This window comes from Diadema antillarum, unplaced genomic scaffold (genome assembly GCF_040938485.1).
Source record: "Diadema antillarum isolate AM-2024a unplaced genomic scaffold, OU_Dant_1.0 seq00000810_RagTag, whole genome shotgun sequence".
NCBI classification, from domain to species: domain Eukaryota; kingdom Metazoa; phylum Echinodermata; class Echinoidea; order Diadematoida; family Diadematidae; genus Diadema; species Diadema antillarum.
The window spans coordinates 2901511-2919844 of NW_027271690.1; the positions used below are offsets into that span (position 1 = coordinate 2901511).

Genomic DNA, 18334 nt, shown 5'->3' on the forward strand with positions numbered 1-18334 from the left:
TTCTGGATAGTAATCACCGAAAGTAGCCGGAGCTGCACCCTGGTTGTCTGACCGTTTACTGGAGAAGGTATAAAAGACTCGCTGCGATATCAAGCTGCTATATACAGCGCCACAGCGGCTAGTTTCACGAGTCGGTGACCATTGATACTGCATTCTAATGGATTGCTTGCTCTATCAAGCGTTGACCATAAGCCTAATAATCTTACGCCGCTTTTAGCCTGACAAGTCATTCTTCCTGACGTTTTAAAAGGGATGATAGGCCTATAGTATTGATTGAAGTGAGGATTCATTTTTTAACGTTTTGCGAGATATTTAGAAACCGCTATATGAACTTATTTTAAAGGGCATACAATGTTCTAAGGAGGAGGGAAAGTTTATTTGATGAAAATCGATTTCGAAATGACTCAGATATCCAAAAACAAGGTAAAACAAATAGACCCTGATGAAATTCTTTTACGGTTACATTTTATTGGGATCGCTTTTTTTTTGATATCTCAGCCATTTCAAGACCAATTTTCATCACATAAACTCTGGATTACTCAAAGAATTATATATTCTTTCATATTCTTTTATAATAGGTTTCTCATTATCTCACAAACACAGAGAAAAAGTTGAAAACCTGCAGCCCCATGTACCATATCCCTTTAAAGGTACAGATTGTATAATGAAAATAATTATCACTGATTGATGAAGCGCAAAAGGAAATAGTGATTTCATCCAGTAACATTTATGACAGAAATGGACAGGGAATATTTTTCATTCTCTTGAAGAACGAGGAAATACTTAATTTTGCACAAGAGTGTCACAAAATAAGTATTGTTGCAAGTCTCTGACCTTGTTTTCTCTACTTTCATGACTGATTTTATCACTAATACCGAAGTCATTTTGGCTTGAAAAAGAAGTTGGTAAAGGGGAAATAAAAGATTTTTTTTTCATTTGTCCGCAGATAAGTCTACGTGTATCTAAGAAACTAATTTCTTCCTTGAATCTTGAATAGCGTAAATTTTCTTTCTTTTGCTACGTTGAGACAATCAATTGATCTTACAATAAACTATGACTGATGCATTGTTTCCAATGGACAAACATAATTAAGACTTTTGTAATTTTAGCCCATGCCCAAGGTGATATTTGTGAGCACGTTTGTCCTTTTAGTACAAGGCTCAGCTTTCCTCTCCTTCAACATTCACATACTCTTCAAAAACAAAAACAAACAAACAGCAGAATACCTTGAAAGACTTCACTATGGTGTAATGAATGCAGTGGAGCTTATTCACAAACAGCACTCCACATACGCATCGCAATATGCATACAAACGTCTCATGTTGCTGTACAAAGGTGTCCGTGTTTGTGTGTGTGTATGTGTGTGTGTGTGTGTCTGTGCGTGTGTGTTTGTGTGAGTGTATGTGTCAGTGTGTGCGCGTGAGCGTAGTGTGTGTGTGTTTGTGTGTTCGTGTGTTTGTGCTTGCGTGTTGGTTTGTTTGTAATGAGGCAGATATGAATTGGCTTGATTATTTTTTTTTTTATCAGAACAAATTAAAATCAATTACATTATTAGCAACAATCATTAAATGATTACAAATCGCACAAAGACAAAATGGTTACACAGAAAAGAATGGTATATCAGCAAAAATATGATACCCTTAATTAACATCCCCATCCTCCCCCCGCCCTCCCCTCCAAAAAAAAAAAAATGGCAAAGTGATGACAAATTAGTTTAATCAAAACAAAAATAAGTGATTTAGTAAATATCAGATAAATTAAAAAAAAAATCATGATAAAAATAGCTGGAGTTATGCAGTAGTTTTCAAGTATTTAAATGATAGACACCAGCTGGTCATAAAAAACAATATATACATGTATAAAAGTTCCAATTACTACATCAAATAAACTGAATTACAATTACTAAACATCAGTTGCATGACAAAATATGAAATATGATGTCTACATCTACAAATACTGCTAAAACATACACATGAGTGTAGTATCGTAACAAAAATTGAACACTAAATCTCTAGAAATCATTTCATTTGAAACATAAAATAAAAACAAATATATTTTAATGATCTTATGATATGATGACTGTAAAGAAAAAGAATTATATATCAAATCGCCACTTTTTTCAAGTGTGCAGGTAACTTATATCTTTTCTTGGTTATCAAAATTAATATTCTAGGTCCTGTTGCTTTTTCACAAATACTTTAAATAAAACATAACTTGGGAGATTGTTCTTAAATTTACGAATATAAATATGATACTTCAAAAGTGAAAACAGAAATGAAATGAAATTCCAAACATTTGTTCAAAATTAGTGACATTTATTTGAACACCATTTTGGGAAATTTGGGAAAGGAGGGCTAGCCAAATAGGAATAACCTTTTAACACTCACAAAATAAGTGGACCATTGTTACCTCACTTTTATCACACAAAAAAACCAACAACACACAATTAGGTGAATCCTTAGATTTAATCATAAAAAGGAAATCATTTATTGAAAAAAATCTTGAAATAAATTGATCTCAATTTAGTATCAATGGTACCAAAAAAAAAATCTGTTCTATGACCTTTTTCCCAATTAATGGTCACCGGTTTGAATAAACATTTATTCCAGTAGGCATATCTTTTGTCAGGAGTGTAGTAGTAGGAGTGTCCCAGTAATAAGTTGTATGTATTCTTAGGGACTAAAGTGTTTCATGAACACCGACAATATCTGGGTCAAAATTCTCCATCCACTCTTCTGGAATGTTTCTAATTCAAAGATGTATTTCCTTCTGTCTGTTTCTGGGACTCCAAAATCTAACACAAGCTCTTCAAAGAGTTTATGACCTACAAGAGGTGGGTTTAATAGATCTGATAATGTTAACACATTCTTATCATACCACACAGGATAATTAAGGTACTGTTTAGATTTTGAACGAATGAATTTGTTATACCACAAAAATTGACAATCACTCAAATGGCTTGATTTGCTTGATTAAGTTGATCAAGATAGCTTTTTCTGAGAGTCATGCATAATTTTATACATGGTATGATTTATACATGGTATGATTTGCAATAATAAATAGACCTACATTGTACTGTATGTTGGAAGAAAAAAAAAAAGTGATTTCGCACCACCAGAGAGAAGAATACAGCTGCTTATTTTTGTTCATATTAATTTCATCGTTAACATGGACCTAATATCGATTGAAATTCAAATAAAGAATATCATAAAACGCGTGTGTGTGTGTGTGTGTGTGTGTGTGGATGGGTGTGTTTGAGTGTGAATTGAACACACAGACGATTGACGCCAGAAAGCAATCTAGCAGAAACATTAAGATGAACGTTCACTGTGGTATAGTGGCTACCCTCCCCCCCCCCCCACACACACACACTTTGTAATGAAACCCATAATTAAACATATGTATGTGTGCTGTTTTCAAACTGCCCTGGATTTATGTAAAAGAGAACCTGCCACAAGCCTGTGTTTTGCCACACTGTGACGTCATAAAGCCTACCTGAGCATCGGTTTCACATGATTGAGTAACATCAGATGACTTCTTAATGCTACGAATCCCCATTTACGATGGAAGCAAGATGAGACTACACAATGTAGCTGTTTATCGAACCACACGAATCAAAGAATGTGTTAAACACACGCACACACACACACACACACACACTCACACACATATACATAGACCTATATATCATTTACATCTAAATATGTTATATAATGCTATGTCTAAGTATATATTATACATGCTTGTTACACATATTTAGATATCTCCTTTTTTATATATGATAAACATGAACATTAAAGAGATTACAACTTCACTATTCAGTATACTTGCTGCTGATCCCGTGCTTTCGTGTACTAAGATTATGCATATCAAGGATTTATCTCCCGAGTGGATTTATTGTTATTGCAGTATGTCCGCCTCACATGATTAAAAATTACAACAACACCAACATTGATTTTCAAAAACAAGAAAGGATGCAGTATCCATAACAATAATCAATTTAAGGCTAGTAGTCATGAGGTCTTGAGAAAATATTATTGCGCTTACATTATGTATGATACATTTTGTCCGGAATGACCTTTAGGGGAAAGTCAAAATCGAAACACGACGAAACCACCATTTCCATACCCTTTTATGTTAATTTGAAAGAGAGGTATCTTGAAAAAACACATTATACGGAGCAGCTTGACGAATATGTCATATCTATTCCTTACACTCTATCACCACAAAAGAGGAAGATCATTGGCTTTCTTTGGTGATTGATGCATTCAAGTTTGCTTGGGCAGGCAGTACAACTGATGTAAGATTACTCTGCATACGGAATGAGCCATTTCGCGCTATACTTGATAAAGGTCATTAGTACCAATAGTACGACGGTTGCTGTAGCAATCCCCCCGACTCCCAGATCGTGTTGAGAATCTGAATATTTGCACTGATATACATCTGACAACCTAGCAGTTGTACCCATGCCCCAATATGCATATAACATTCGAGAGGAGAATGATAACTTCAACACTAACCAAGGTTGCTCATTATGAAGCACGGGAAGGCGTGATTTGGCGCTCCTTCTGTTTTAGTTGTTTATTTTGAAACCTTTTTCAAATCAAACAGACATACGAGCCTTTGGGGCTGTAGTCAGGGAGTTGTCTTTATGTTTGTTTTTTCGTCAAACGTTCACACATTTACACACACGTACAAACAAACACCTTTCATGATTATACTTCATCCTCAACACTTCGCAAGACGTGACTTGCAAGACAATTTTGAGAGTACAGCTGTTTTTGAAATGGAGAAAATTAAAGGATACAAAGAATTACACATATAAAGACATTACACCTACACACCTACAATGTACACATAACATAATGATAATGTAATTCGAGACAGAGGTAAACGAGTTTCTCCTGTGGCTGGTGCATTATTTGAATTGCTTTTGGTATTGTGTATTTCAGGAGACTGAAATTCGCGGCACTAAAAAACAAACAAAACGATACATTTTGTATGGTTAACGCTGTCGTTTCTTTGTTGGTATAATGATTTTTTTGGCGTCATTTTTCATCGTCTGTTGATGTCCATTTTCCATTCTTGCGCGCATCATCAATATGTCTCCATGCGTTAATCTACTCTCTAAAAAAAAAAAATCGAGTGAAAATTTTCACTCTTAAAGGAGTGAATACAAAAAAGAGTGAATTTAGAGTGAAATTGGAGTGAATTTTGAGTGAAAATGTTCATTTTCACTCGTTTTGGAGTGACGTCAGGGATCACTCCTAAATCTTTGAGTGATCACTGACGTCACTCCAAAACGAATGAAAATGAACATTTTCACTGAAAATTCACTCCAATTTCACTCTAAATTCACTCTTTTTTGTATTCACTCCTTTAAGAGTGAAAATTTTCACTCGATTTTTTTTAGAGAGTAGGTCTCAATTTGTTTCGTTAACAAATATTAGTGACTCTTTGGCTCCCAAATAGTGCGTATAATGTTTCGATTATTTCATGAGTTAAGATTTTTTTTTCAAAGGGAATACAAATGAATCAAATTTAATCAATCGGCAGCTTGTTTAGTATGTATAATTATGGACCATTACTGAATTCGATTTAGATGAAACTATGAGTGTTTAGTCTATTAAATCACATTTCTTTATTTGTTTAATACTATGTAAATAAATTTCGTTAAATTTACAGTGCTATCATAATCTGAAAACGGGGTTTGATACTGCACACACCTCTCGCAACGAAATGCGAAAATCTTCCTAATTTTTTTTTCTTATATTGCTATCATAATCTTAAAAGGGGCTTTGGTATTGCAAGCATCTTCTTCAACGGAAGGCAAACATCTTCTATGGTTCTGTCTAATCTTGCATAGAAGAACCACGACTGCATGATAAATGAAATACATTGTAAAAAAGATTTGAAATCCATAACCGTCTCAGAGAGTTCCTTGCAACTTCCATGGTCATAGTTTTGAGAAGAGATATATTGAATTCCGTTGCAATCGCAGCCAAACGCCGTGACAATTAACATTAAGCTCTGACAGATGGGATAAGATGCATTGCCGAATGATTGCCCGTGAACAAATGGACGCTTTCTGCACCCCATGGGACACTCTCGCCAAACCGCAGACCAGACAGATTCTGAAGCCGATTTACTTGAGAATCTGGAAAATCTTGAAACGCTTACGAATAAAAACAGATACAAAAACCAACCAAAACGGACGCTCTAATGTTCAGAGTAGACAACCTGTTTTTGTTTCTTTTTATCCTCTGTCCATACAAATTCAGATTGTTCCCATTCTGATTGTTTGGCTTTGCTTTTCCATCAAAGAAAGACAGCTTTATGAGATTTGAATCCTTACATATAGGAATAGAGGCGGTCAACACGTTTTGCCTATAATGTCTGAGTTTGTCCAATTTTACCCCCTATCTGCTGGGTGTCGTATTTCGAAGCCGTCTAGTGTAATGTCCCTTCTGGGAGCGATTCCCCACGCGGAAGCACCGACACTTAACATCGTTATAGGATCTCAGCAGACCAATTGAGAGCTGACACAACCACAAATAGTGTGTTTAAGGAAAACTTGGTCGGATGGGGGAAAAAAAAAACCCTTCAGAAATGCATACATTATGAGGCAATGAACCATGGAAGCTCTGAGCTACTCATGTCCGGTGTACGCGCAAAGGTTAAAGATAAAGGTAAGAGAGGCAGGACTTTGTGGGAAAAGGGTGAGGGGGACATCAGGATTGGAGTATTCCCTGTTTCACCATGGGGGGATTCAAGGTCATGTCTTGTAACAAGGGGAAACATAATTTGTTAAAAGGAATGTTGCTTAGATAAATGGTAGAAATGACAATGACAAACCAAATGAATAACCAATAATGATGATGATTGCGATAGTAATAGTAGTCGTAGTTATGACAATGATAACAATAAAAATAAATATAATAATACTACTACTACTAATAATAATAATTGTTATTATTATCATTATCATTATCATTATTATCATTTTCATCATCATCATCATCATTATTATCCTTGTAAACCCCCTAAGCCTGGCTTTCGAGTCTTTCCACCTGTGGTGAGTAAAAGGTGGACGGATAGCGAAAACTTTGAGCAAAGAAAATGGGTTTTCATCGGGATTCGAACCGAGACCTCCGGATTACTAGACCGGTGCTCTACCGACTGAGCTATAGAAAGCCCTAGATCGGTGTTCGTCCCAAACCATTAATTCTCTTTGCTTGTGTGGTAAGAAGCTATAGTGTGTGTATGTGTGCCGCACACATCCCTTTCTTGTTTATATATATATATATATACATATATATATATATTTATAATATATATATATATATATATATATATATATATATATATGCAGGGTTTGTTTGCACAAACCGATAAGTCCATTTTTTAAGATTTTGAAGTACGATCTCTGTCATAAAGTATAAAATAATACCTTTTAAATGATATATTGGTCACTACATATAAAGGTATATTTTTGAAGTTATGGTCAAAAGAAGCAACAATTTTCCTATTATTTTCTTTATTTTTCTTGACCTTTAATCGCAAATATCTCCATTTGGCAAATATGGACTTATCGGCTTTTGCAAACAAACTCTTCATATATATATATATATATATATATATATATATACACATTATGTATACATTATGTAACCATAATATTATTATGATAATGAGTCTCACCTACATGTGTGCACGTAAACAAACATAATAATACAAATTTGTTCCCCGTCATTCTTAACTGGGCTGCTATTTTTCAGTTTTATTCAGTTCTCATTTCCTTTTTTTGTCTTTCCTATTTTTTTTCGCTCTGAGACACACCATCCAGTGACCGGCTTTCTCTCTTCTCTTTCTCTTGCCCTCTGCCTGTCTCTTCGTTGTGCTAATTTTTCCTTCCATCGTACAAACATCTTCCTAATCTGGCGCACGGATGCATAACCCTGCCTCTGGGTCAGATTCCCCTAAATTACATCCATAGATAGCCGATTATGGTGTAATGCTCTACTCATTCTGCTGTATCCATGTCTCTTTCATGTCTACCGAGAATATATGTTTCCTCTCGTATATATATATTTAAAAAAAAAGATATATATATATATATATATATATATATATATATATATATATATGTTTCCTCTCATATGTTTCCTCTCGTTTGTATCTCCCGAGAATATGTCTTCTTCCTATGTACGCCAGAGGGCATAATAACACGGATCTACCGAATTATACTGTAGAAAAAAAAAAGACAACCTAAAACACACAACTTTTTTGCTTGGCATTGTACGTACTAAAAAAAACGACAACAAAAAAAAAAGAAAAGAAAAAGAGATACCACGAGCAAAGAGCAGTGGTGTATCTTTCCATTGTGAGTTGAATACAAGGGCCGCGAAGCATTTTTCTATAATAACTTGCATTTGTTGTAGAGGAAAATGAAACTTGCTGTTGTATAAGATGTACATGACGTATGGTAGCGACAAGTTTAACTTTCAATTAATTTCCTCTATCACGTGTTAATTTTCATACTAGATGAAAGTGGATGAGCTGGATGAAATTGAAATCGTAGGAATTACAATTGAAGGGATTTTGCGAACAAAAGTGCTTCTGTTTCTGTATTTTTAGAAAATGATTAGCTGGCTAACTCCGTAATAATTTCAATTTAACACATTGTTTTTCAAAGGATCGCTTTGTCCTGGTTTATCCACATAGTTGTATTCAACAGGAAAGAAAAGAAATATCATAGCGAAGCATATCATCCAACGCAATAGTAAAGCAGGTATCACGAAAGACATCTTAGTGCAGTACCCCAAAAGTGCATCGATCTCATAGACATATCATGTGAAGTACGAATCAACTGAATGTTAATTCAACATAAATGTCTCGCAAGTAAAGACGTCACTAATATTTCAGTCAAAACCACAACATGGACCATTATAAGAGAAAAAACCACTCAAACACTCAAATTTCACACTAATATGAATTGAAATATTTTTCAAGTTTGAACAAATATAGAATCGTCCCCCGAGGGTGATAAAAATAACTTAAGCTACATATCGGATTATGTGCATTGTGTGCGAAATTGCATTGGTTCGAATATGCATCGTCTTAATATCAGGACCACGGGTTGGTTTGCCACATCTATAAAAGCCAACTGAAAGTAGAAATACGAAATGCTGTTATATGACATTGCGGTTTGTGAAGCCATCGCTCCCACAACGTTTCTGCCTGCAATCAGTTTTATTACTAGATTTCGGTTCTTTCCCATAGATACCATGCAGGCATAATTGTCGCCACGAAATCACAAGGTGGTATGACACTGCCCGAAATAACGCGATAACAGCTAAAACGTGTCAGCCATTACCGCCTCATTTTGCAGTTTATTCATCACAGAAAAAGTCTCGAGAGAAGTGGAACGATTGCGATCACGATCCAAATCCTACTTTGGGCAAGATTTTCTCCACCATGAATGTGATAGGGCACGATAATTCCTCGACCTTTTTAGCGGGCTTTAAAGGAAATATGGACCCTTTCTAGAGAAATGAGTTGAAAGGGTGTAAACCTGCAAGGATACGGCATGTTGTATGAAGTATGTTGGGTATGAGAGATCTGGAGAACGAACGTTGTCCCTTCTGCAACACCGAAAATTAGATTCCTTTCATAAGCTGCTATTTTTATAGAGAAAGGCAATACAGATATTTCCTCAGATAAGTAACACTGGAAACTCCTTTATTAACGAGGAGGTAACAATACTAAAGGTATATCCAGTGAATTATTCAATTCAGTTCAATTTATTTCAATTCAATTTGATTTAATTCAATTCAATTTAATTCAAGTCAAGTCAAGTCAATTCAATTCAATTCAATTCAATTCAATGCAGTTCAATCAATTCATTTCAATTCACTTCAATTTAATTCAAATCCATCCCATTCAATTCAATTCATTCCTTCTATTTTCATCTTCGTTTTTTTTTCCCAACAAAACATAACACAGGCTAAATCAGGGATTATATCATAGGCATATATTAGAATGTGCGAAAGATAGATCCTGGCTACTGGAAAACAAACAAACAAACAAACAAACAAACAAACAAACAAACAAACAAACAAGCAAAAAAAAAAAACCACAAAAACCCCCAAAGAAACCTCAAGACGTTACTCCTCGTACAAAATGGGAGTGTATTCTCGAGTTACATGGGGTTTGCTTTTAATTTCTTAAAAAGAGACATTTCTATTTTTAACCCTGCAAAATTTTCTGACTCTTGCAAACAGAATACACGACCTTTAGGTACCTACATACTGCCTTCCGAATTAACACGATATTTCAGTTAATTGTATTCTAACACCGACTTTACCATTGGCAATAATTATGGGGTGAGCTCGCGCGATCCATTTTTTTTTTTTTTTTTGGGGGGGGGAGGACATTTTGCAGCAAAAAAAGGTAGTGTAATTCCATCTTTTGTCGACTATGTAGAAAAGAAAGACACAACAGCTCAAATTGGGTCTGCGATATCGATATAACTGACACTTGAAATCGCTAGCAGAAAAAGAAAGATCACGTGACCATGTGATGTAAAGTCGAAAGGTATCTTTCCAAGTTCAATAACATTGCACTCCTCAGCCTCATGTCCATGAAAATACATGAAGCATCGGAGCTTGAAGCTCTTGGTAATGTTCATTATTCACACCTATGTAGCTATCAAACCATCCGAGGCCTCACAACAACCAATCTGACTTCCAAGGTTGCCATGACGACGCGTAACAAAAATTCGGGTGCTCCATGTCGCAAATGACGCGCCAAAAGCATTGAGAATGTCTATACTTCAATCTGACAGACGATTTGGTTGATGCAATTATTTATACTTACATAGTATGTGTGTATATCATTTTTCTGTTATCACAATCGTTTCAGTGGTCCCGCCCTCGGTTTCATATTTCCATCTCTCTCTCTCTCTCTCTCTTTCTCTCTCTCTCTCTCTCTCTTTCTCTCTGTCTCTCCCTGTCTGTTTAAAACGCACGCGCAAACTTGCACACGCGCACTGCTTCATAGTACACACACAACACCTTTTTTTTTGTTCTTTTTTTTTACTCCGGAAGTGGCACCAGAACCCAAATGTGTTTATCTTTCTTTGTTTTGGAAGTTGTAATAACTATATAGAGGTGGTTTTTTTTTTTCATTGGCAGGCGATGAATGTAGAGGAAGTACGGAGAAGGCTTGTTCTTTGCTTTGTTTGTACTTGTTAGCTGATGAAACCCGGAAGTGGGACCAGAAAATTGCGCTTAAGGCCATTTTTTTTTCATCGTTACCTGATGAAACCCGGAAGTGGCACCAGAAATATTATAAACTCACCCTTTTTTTTTATATGTGACGATGGCCGTGAATATCCACGTAATCATTAAGTTCTTGTGGTTCCTTCTGTTCTTCCCTTATGTTTGTTATGATTCATAGGGGTTGGGGAGACGATCTAGATCGGGTAAGCTGTGTCTGCGTGTTGGTGGAAGAGGGAGGGTGTCACCTTTTACAGGCACACTAAACACTTGACTTAACACTGCCATACAAAGGAATGCATCTTTACAGAGACAAATTTAAGGGAAGCGTTATTTTCAAAGGCGGGTTGGATTGGGTTCGCTATGCAAGTCGGATCTCTCCGCCGATTGCTGCAAAGCCTGAAGGCTATGAAGTGCTCATTTTTTTTTTGCAACATACTCTTCGACATTCGTAACCCCATCCTTTTCTCATCGTGTGCCTAACCTCGTGTTTTGCTCTTCTTCGTCTGTCGTCACAGAAAACTTGGCACATCGATTTTGAGATCGTGCGATTCAATGTGGGAACATTTTTGCGAGAGAATGCACTAGCCTTAGATATTTTACGGCTGTCTGTGTGTCTCTTTTTGTAGTTGTTCTTTCTCTTTCTTTATATGTGTTTTCTCTGTCTGTCTGTCTGTCTCTTTCTATTTGTCTGTCCTTCCTGAATATTTAAACAGAAACAAGAATGAAATCAATCAAGCAGTAAACAATAATTTTCCTGCCCAAACGAACAGACTATTGCATGAGAGAGTCCGCGGGGCAAGTCACAAAACAAGGAGAATAGGATAAAACACTACAGCTCGGCATCTCGCCTCGAGGGGATTGAAATATTGATGAGAGGACGAAGCAATTGCAATGCAGAAAATCACTCCCTCCTTGCAAAGGTCGCATTATGTCGACATGTGAGGTTAAAGGTAGTGTTTACAATTGGGAGCAGTGATTTATTAAAAGAAAATGTCTACGCTATTACATTGATGCATAATACAGCGTAGGTCACTTGTATCACAAAACACCCTACCATAATTGTTGTAAGAAAATTTCTCAATAAAGCCTAAAATATATAGAGATATCACTATTTTTTCTCAATGCAACGTAACTGTAGAAGGTTTATTCTAGAAAGCAATTTTGTTATAACTACTGTTCACATTTTGTATATTCAACAATACTTAACATTGATTATATAAATCAACATTTTAACTATGGTTGTTTCTATCCCTACCTCACATCTTAGAAGCACTAAACCTTGGTTTTTGTTTCATCTGCCAAAGGTAAATAATGCCTGTAAGACGGTTAGGATGAAAACATTGTCTACTTGACTACTCTTTTCTTTTAATTTTTACAAGCATTCCCACTATGATATTTTTCAGAATCGTGTGTACAATCATTATGTTTACATAAATAAATTGAAAACAAATAATATATATAAATAATACATAGAATTATGATATCAGAAATAAATTACACACACGCACACACACACACACACACACACACACACACATACACACACACACACACACACCAAGTTTCTACATTCGTGACATTTTGGCTGGGACAGGTCTGGATACTTCGAGTCTATTCACGTTTTATGTCCACTTAAAGTCGTGGAAAAATAGAAATGATGATGATTTGTATTCTGTTTTCATGTGTATTTGGGTTTTATATTTTGTAATGGTTTTACGCAACGAAGAATATGTAGTTGTTTTCTGCAATACTTCCAAGCTATAGCTACAAAGATCACCCCCCCCCCCCCAAATCAAACGCACCTGTGGTTGTAAGGCTATTTTGGGTGCAGTTTTCCCGCCTGACTTGTACGTTGAGCTGCCCCGACTTTGCTACACATTTCGCCAGCAGCCGATCTTCTTTATAATCAAATATTTCATGGTAGAAACAATATCTCCCCTAAGAATACATCATAAAAGCAAGCTGCTAGATATGAGGTCAAGTAATGGATGCAGCGTGGGTCAGTCTGTGAACAGAAGAAAAAGTTGGTGTAATCAGCAGTTTCTACAAACAAAACGAAGGAAGGATTGTTTTCTCGATCTCGAAAAAAATCCTTAAACTAATTCTCCTCTAGATGTTCTCTCTCTCTCTCTCCTCCTCCTCCTCCTCCTCCTCCTCTATCTCCTCCTTTGACTGTTCTTCACCTGATATAGTTTTTATTTTTCGTTTTCTATACCTTTGCAATCCTGGTCGACATGACACACTGACATGCCTTTGCATTCGCAGTTCATTCATTTTCAATTTCCACCGAATCCGTATCAAAATCTGCAACATGATATTTTTGCTTCAGTCCCTCGTCAATAATCACTCTTTAACTGTGGATTACGGCTAAGCATAAACGGGTACATGATATCCTCGAAGAGAACTCTCACAGAACTGTCATTTTCTGAGCAGCAAACTACCAAGAGTGACATGTTTAGCAAAGCAGAGTGAAATTTCATGTTTGTATCAATTACTCACGGTGAGTAGGTATAAAGTATAAGAAGAAAAAATGGCACTGAATTTGTAAGAAAGTGTAAGATTGTCGATGTTCATTCTCTTTTTTTTTAGTCAGTCATGACATTCGGGTCAGTGGTGTATACCTTTCCATTTGTCATGCATGTATGATTGTCTGGTAGTTTGTTTTTTTTTTTCTTTTTCCCCCTCATCATTGATTTTGATGGAATATTAGAAAAAATATCATCATTCTTACCTTGGTAACGGCCTTGCAAAATCATGATATGGGTTATTATCGATTTTGCAACGTATATCATTTTCCCAAAGAAACTCAAGACCAATTTATTTAGAGAATTATTTCAATTGTTATGAAATATTTTGTACTTGCGATCAATTCATGTTGGTTTCTCTTTTTACTTGTAAAGCACTTATAGAAACAGTTTTGTCTTAAACTACATACATTGTTGTTTCTCTTTTTAGATAAAATATGCACGATTTGCAACAAATGTACACAAACCGTATGAAGAAGCGGAGGATCATCATTGTTTTAAATAATACTAATACTAATACTAATACTAATACTAATACTAATACTAATACTAATACTAATACTAATACTAATACTAATACTAATGCTAATGCTAATACTAATACTAATACTAATACTAATACTGATACTAATACTAATACTAATACTAATACTAAGACTAATACTTATACTAATGATACAAGTACTACTACTACTACTACTACAACCATCGCTACTAATGATGATGATGATAAAATGATATTATTATCATTATAGTTATCATTATTATTAGTAAAAAAACTTCATTATCATTATGATTATCATAAGTATTATTATTATTATCATTATTGTTTCGTAATCATTGGTCATCCCTACGACTCTCTTTCTTTTTAATGATGGTCAATATTTGAAGTCATATTTGTAATTGCTGTCATTGGGATACGTTTTCACTGGATACAGCCGTCATAAATATTATGCACTTTATTGTTGCCATTGCTCTTTCATCTTGCTTCTATGCTTAATCTTTATTCGTCTTCTTCATCTTGTTTTATTCTACTACTCCTCCTTCTCCCAAACACGTAAATCCTCAACCTCCATCTATTATTATCATTGTTTTATCATTACTATTATTACTGTTATTGTTATTGTTATTATTATTATTATTATCATCATCATCATCATTATTATCATTATTATCATTATTTTCGTTGTCATTATTCATCCCAATAACGGACATACTATTATTGTTATTGTTATTATTATTATTATTATTGTTATTATCATTATTATTGTAATAATGATAATTATCATTATTATTATTGTTATTATTATTTTCGTTGTCATTATTTATCCCAACAACGGATAATATTTGAAGTCAAATATTTAATTTTTGTCACTGGGATTTATTTTCCCTGAATACAGCCATCATAAACCTATATACACATAACTCTTGCCATTGCTCATATTCTTGTGTCTCCTATATTTTGATCTTTATTTGCCATCTTCATCTTGTTTTCTTTTACTACTCCTCCTCCTCCCAAACACCCAAAACTTGTCTCTCCTGCTATTATCAATATCATTATCATTATTATCATTACTGTTCTTATCATTCATTCATCCCTACAACTCTGCTCCTTTTTAATGACAGACAATCTTTGAAGTCACATTATTTTTGTTATTGCTCTCGCTACGATTTATTTTCCTTGGATACATCCATCATAAACCTTATATACAGATTAACTATTGTCATGGCTCATACTTTTTGCTTCTCCTACACTTTGTTCTTTATATTTGTCATCTTCATCCTGTTTTTATTCTACTACCCTCCTCCTCCCAAACACCCAGATCCTCTTCCACCTCCTCTCTGTTTCTTAAAATTTGCCCGCGTCATAATCTCCTCCTCATTTTCTGGCTAACATCCTCTACAGGTGGTGGTGCAGGTGTAACCAGTTTGATTGACACCCGTCCACTCAATACCCCTTGATTGCCAGAATCGTTTGCTTTTGGTCTCTTTTTTTTCGATAGGCAAACAATGAGAGCGAACAAAATGAAACGATTTTAGTGACAAAAAATCCGGGGTGTTTGCGTCCTTGGTGGGGTGGACGTGTGGTTGTATGTGAAAGGAAGTGGGCTTTATGCTCGTTTTCCTGAAGGAGCACACTTCAGGTCGCTAGAGAAGCAGGTTGTGCAGTATTATTTGTATATTACTATATACTAATATCTATATAATATATACGTATATATATATATATATATATATATATATATATATATACATGTGTGTGTGTATGGAGAGAGAGAGAGAGAGAGAGAGAGAGAGAATGAGAGATAGAGAGATTGTATTTGACCTTGCATCACAAAACCAAGGAAAAGTCTCTCACAAACTGATTTTTGCGTGAGGACTCAAAATACGTGAAAGGGGTAAACTCGGCCGATCTTTTTTTTTTTGTTCATATCTTTTTTTGTTTCATATTTTTTCATATTTTCTGCAAGAACAAGACTTCTTTTTACTTTATGCTAAAGTTTTGGGATCACAAAAACAAACTTTAAAGTGTGTTTTTGAGCATTTTATAACACTTTTTTTTTTGCAGAATAAGGCCATTAGTTTGTGCCTGAGAATCCCCTTTATATTAAAAAAAAAAGTCCTTTACACATTCTTAACTTTCAACTGTAATAACTTTAAAAGGATGCTACTGCTTAAGTTGGTATTTGTTGGTTGAAAGTTGGTATTTGTCATATATTATATTAAAATAATTTCTATTTATACATGTGAAAGGTGTGGGCTGTTCAGCATTGTGGATTAGCTTTTCTCTCCGGTAGACAAATATTGTCCGAAGAAAAAAAGGAAGAAAAAAGGAAAGAAGATAATTAGAATGTCTGGGTGTATAAAAAGTAGTGTGTTTCTATTTGCGTGTGTGTGTGTGTGTGTGTGGTGTGTGTGTGTGTGGTGTGTGTGTGTGTGTGTTTTGTATGTGTGTGTGTGTGTGTGTGTGTGTGTGCTCTTGCGCGCGTGTGTGCACATATCATTGTACACTCCATCCGCAAAACAAACACATAAACACACGTGCACACTTGGTTAATGTTTATGTCAAATATGCCTTTCGAAATCATCTTACCCACGACTGGTATGCACATGAGTCAAAACATTTTCTCAGAATTCAATCCCGCATGTGCCGTCAAAGAGAAAGAACATCTGGATATGGTTTGAGTGTTTTTTTCATGAAATGCCCGAGCCGACACTTTGCCAAAGACAGTTTGAAAAAAAAAAAAAGTGAGGGTGGAAAGTGGATGAAGGACGAGAACAGACGGTGAAGATAACTTCACGTTGCTATCAGGACTGCTTGCATCAAATTCCCATCATATCCCCAATGATAATGTATTTTCCTATCAGTCGTTAATGGTGCACATGACAGAGTATTATGGTAGATCAATGCAAACGTTGACATTTTTTATAACATTCATTGATACTCACGGCTTTGCGGAGCGTAGTCCTCTGGGCAATTGATGTTCCGTGAACGCTGCCGAAGACATCAGCGGGTGGTCCCTCGTTGCTAGCGAAGAGGTAGGCGATGGGGTTTTTGCGATAGCAAAACGCCCCAGGCCAGATTGTCTCGATGGTCCAAACTGGTCCATCAGAGAAGAAAACCAGATGCTTCAGACACGCGATCCCTATCGGATACATCGCGCATTTTCCTTTCAATACGGTCACCGCCGGCTGACTCTGCTACAAAGGAGAGGTCGGCAGTCGTGCCATTTCTCCACCGGTTCGATATTGCTCCGGGAGAATGGGAAAAGGATGATGATGTTAATGAGGAGGAGGAGGAGGAAATGGATGGTGGGGCATGACCTGGAGGAGAGGGAGTCGGCGATTGATGAAAGTGAAGGGGAGAGGATGGGGATGAATGAGAAAATGAGTAGGAAGGCCGAATTAGCCCGATGGAAGGTAACGAATGTTCCGATATTGATGATAATAATGGCGATTGTAATGATGACGGTGATGATGATAATGATAGCATGGTTGTTGCTTTGACTGATTCGAGTGTATGTGAATGGAGTATGTGAGGTATGGTCGTGTATCCTGGAGATAGTGAGGACACGTCCACGCCTCCGGAGTCTGGTCTGAGTAATTTGTCCTTGGATATGTGATGCCGATTCGACGTGCAGTTCTGTATGAAAAGTTTGTGAACGCTGTGAGGGAGGCACATGGATCCGAGGTGTGTCTACAAGCAAGGGTGTGGCGCTCGGCTGCAAAGTGTTTCCTTTCGAAGGCACTGGACCTGTGAAAATGTAGGGGAAGGCGTAGGCGTGACGATAAAAGGGTTAATGGTCTGTTTCCGTCCAGGTACCACTTCCGGTTAGTGACCCGGAAATAGATGGGGTCGAAGGCTGAGGGCGTAGGGAAAAAGGCCAACGGAGGATGCGTTTCGAGGAGAGAGTTGCGACGGTAGGGGAGGGCCAACGGGGATTCGAATGGCTGGAGGGGGTCTCGCTGGCTAGGATAGTGAAACAAGTACCCCACATTCCACACCGTCACCTGCACCACAAGCCA

At 36.2% G+C, this 18334-nt stretch overlaps 1 protein-coding gene across 1 annotated transcript in view; it reads right to left on the bottom strand.

The window, feature by feature from the left end:
• The window catches only part of LOC139739692 (uncharacterized), a 65125-nt gene extending 47658 nt beyond the window's left edge, over positions 1 to 17467 (bottom strand). The window contains exon 1 of the mRNA XM_071650302.1: positions 17254 to 17467. Coding sequence (XP_071506403.1) covers positions 17254 to 17467 — 214 coding nt within the window. The remainder of the gene's footprint in view (positions 1 to 17253) is intronic.
• Positions 17468 to 18334: the final 867 nt, after the last annotated feature.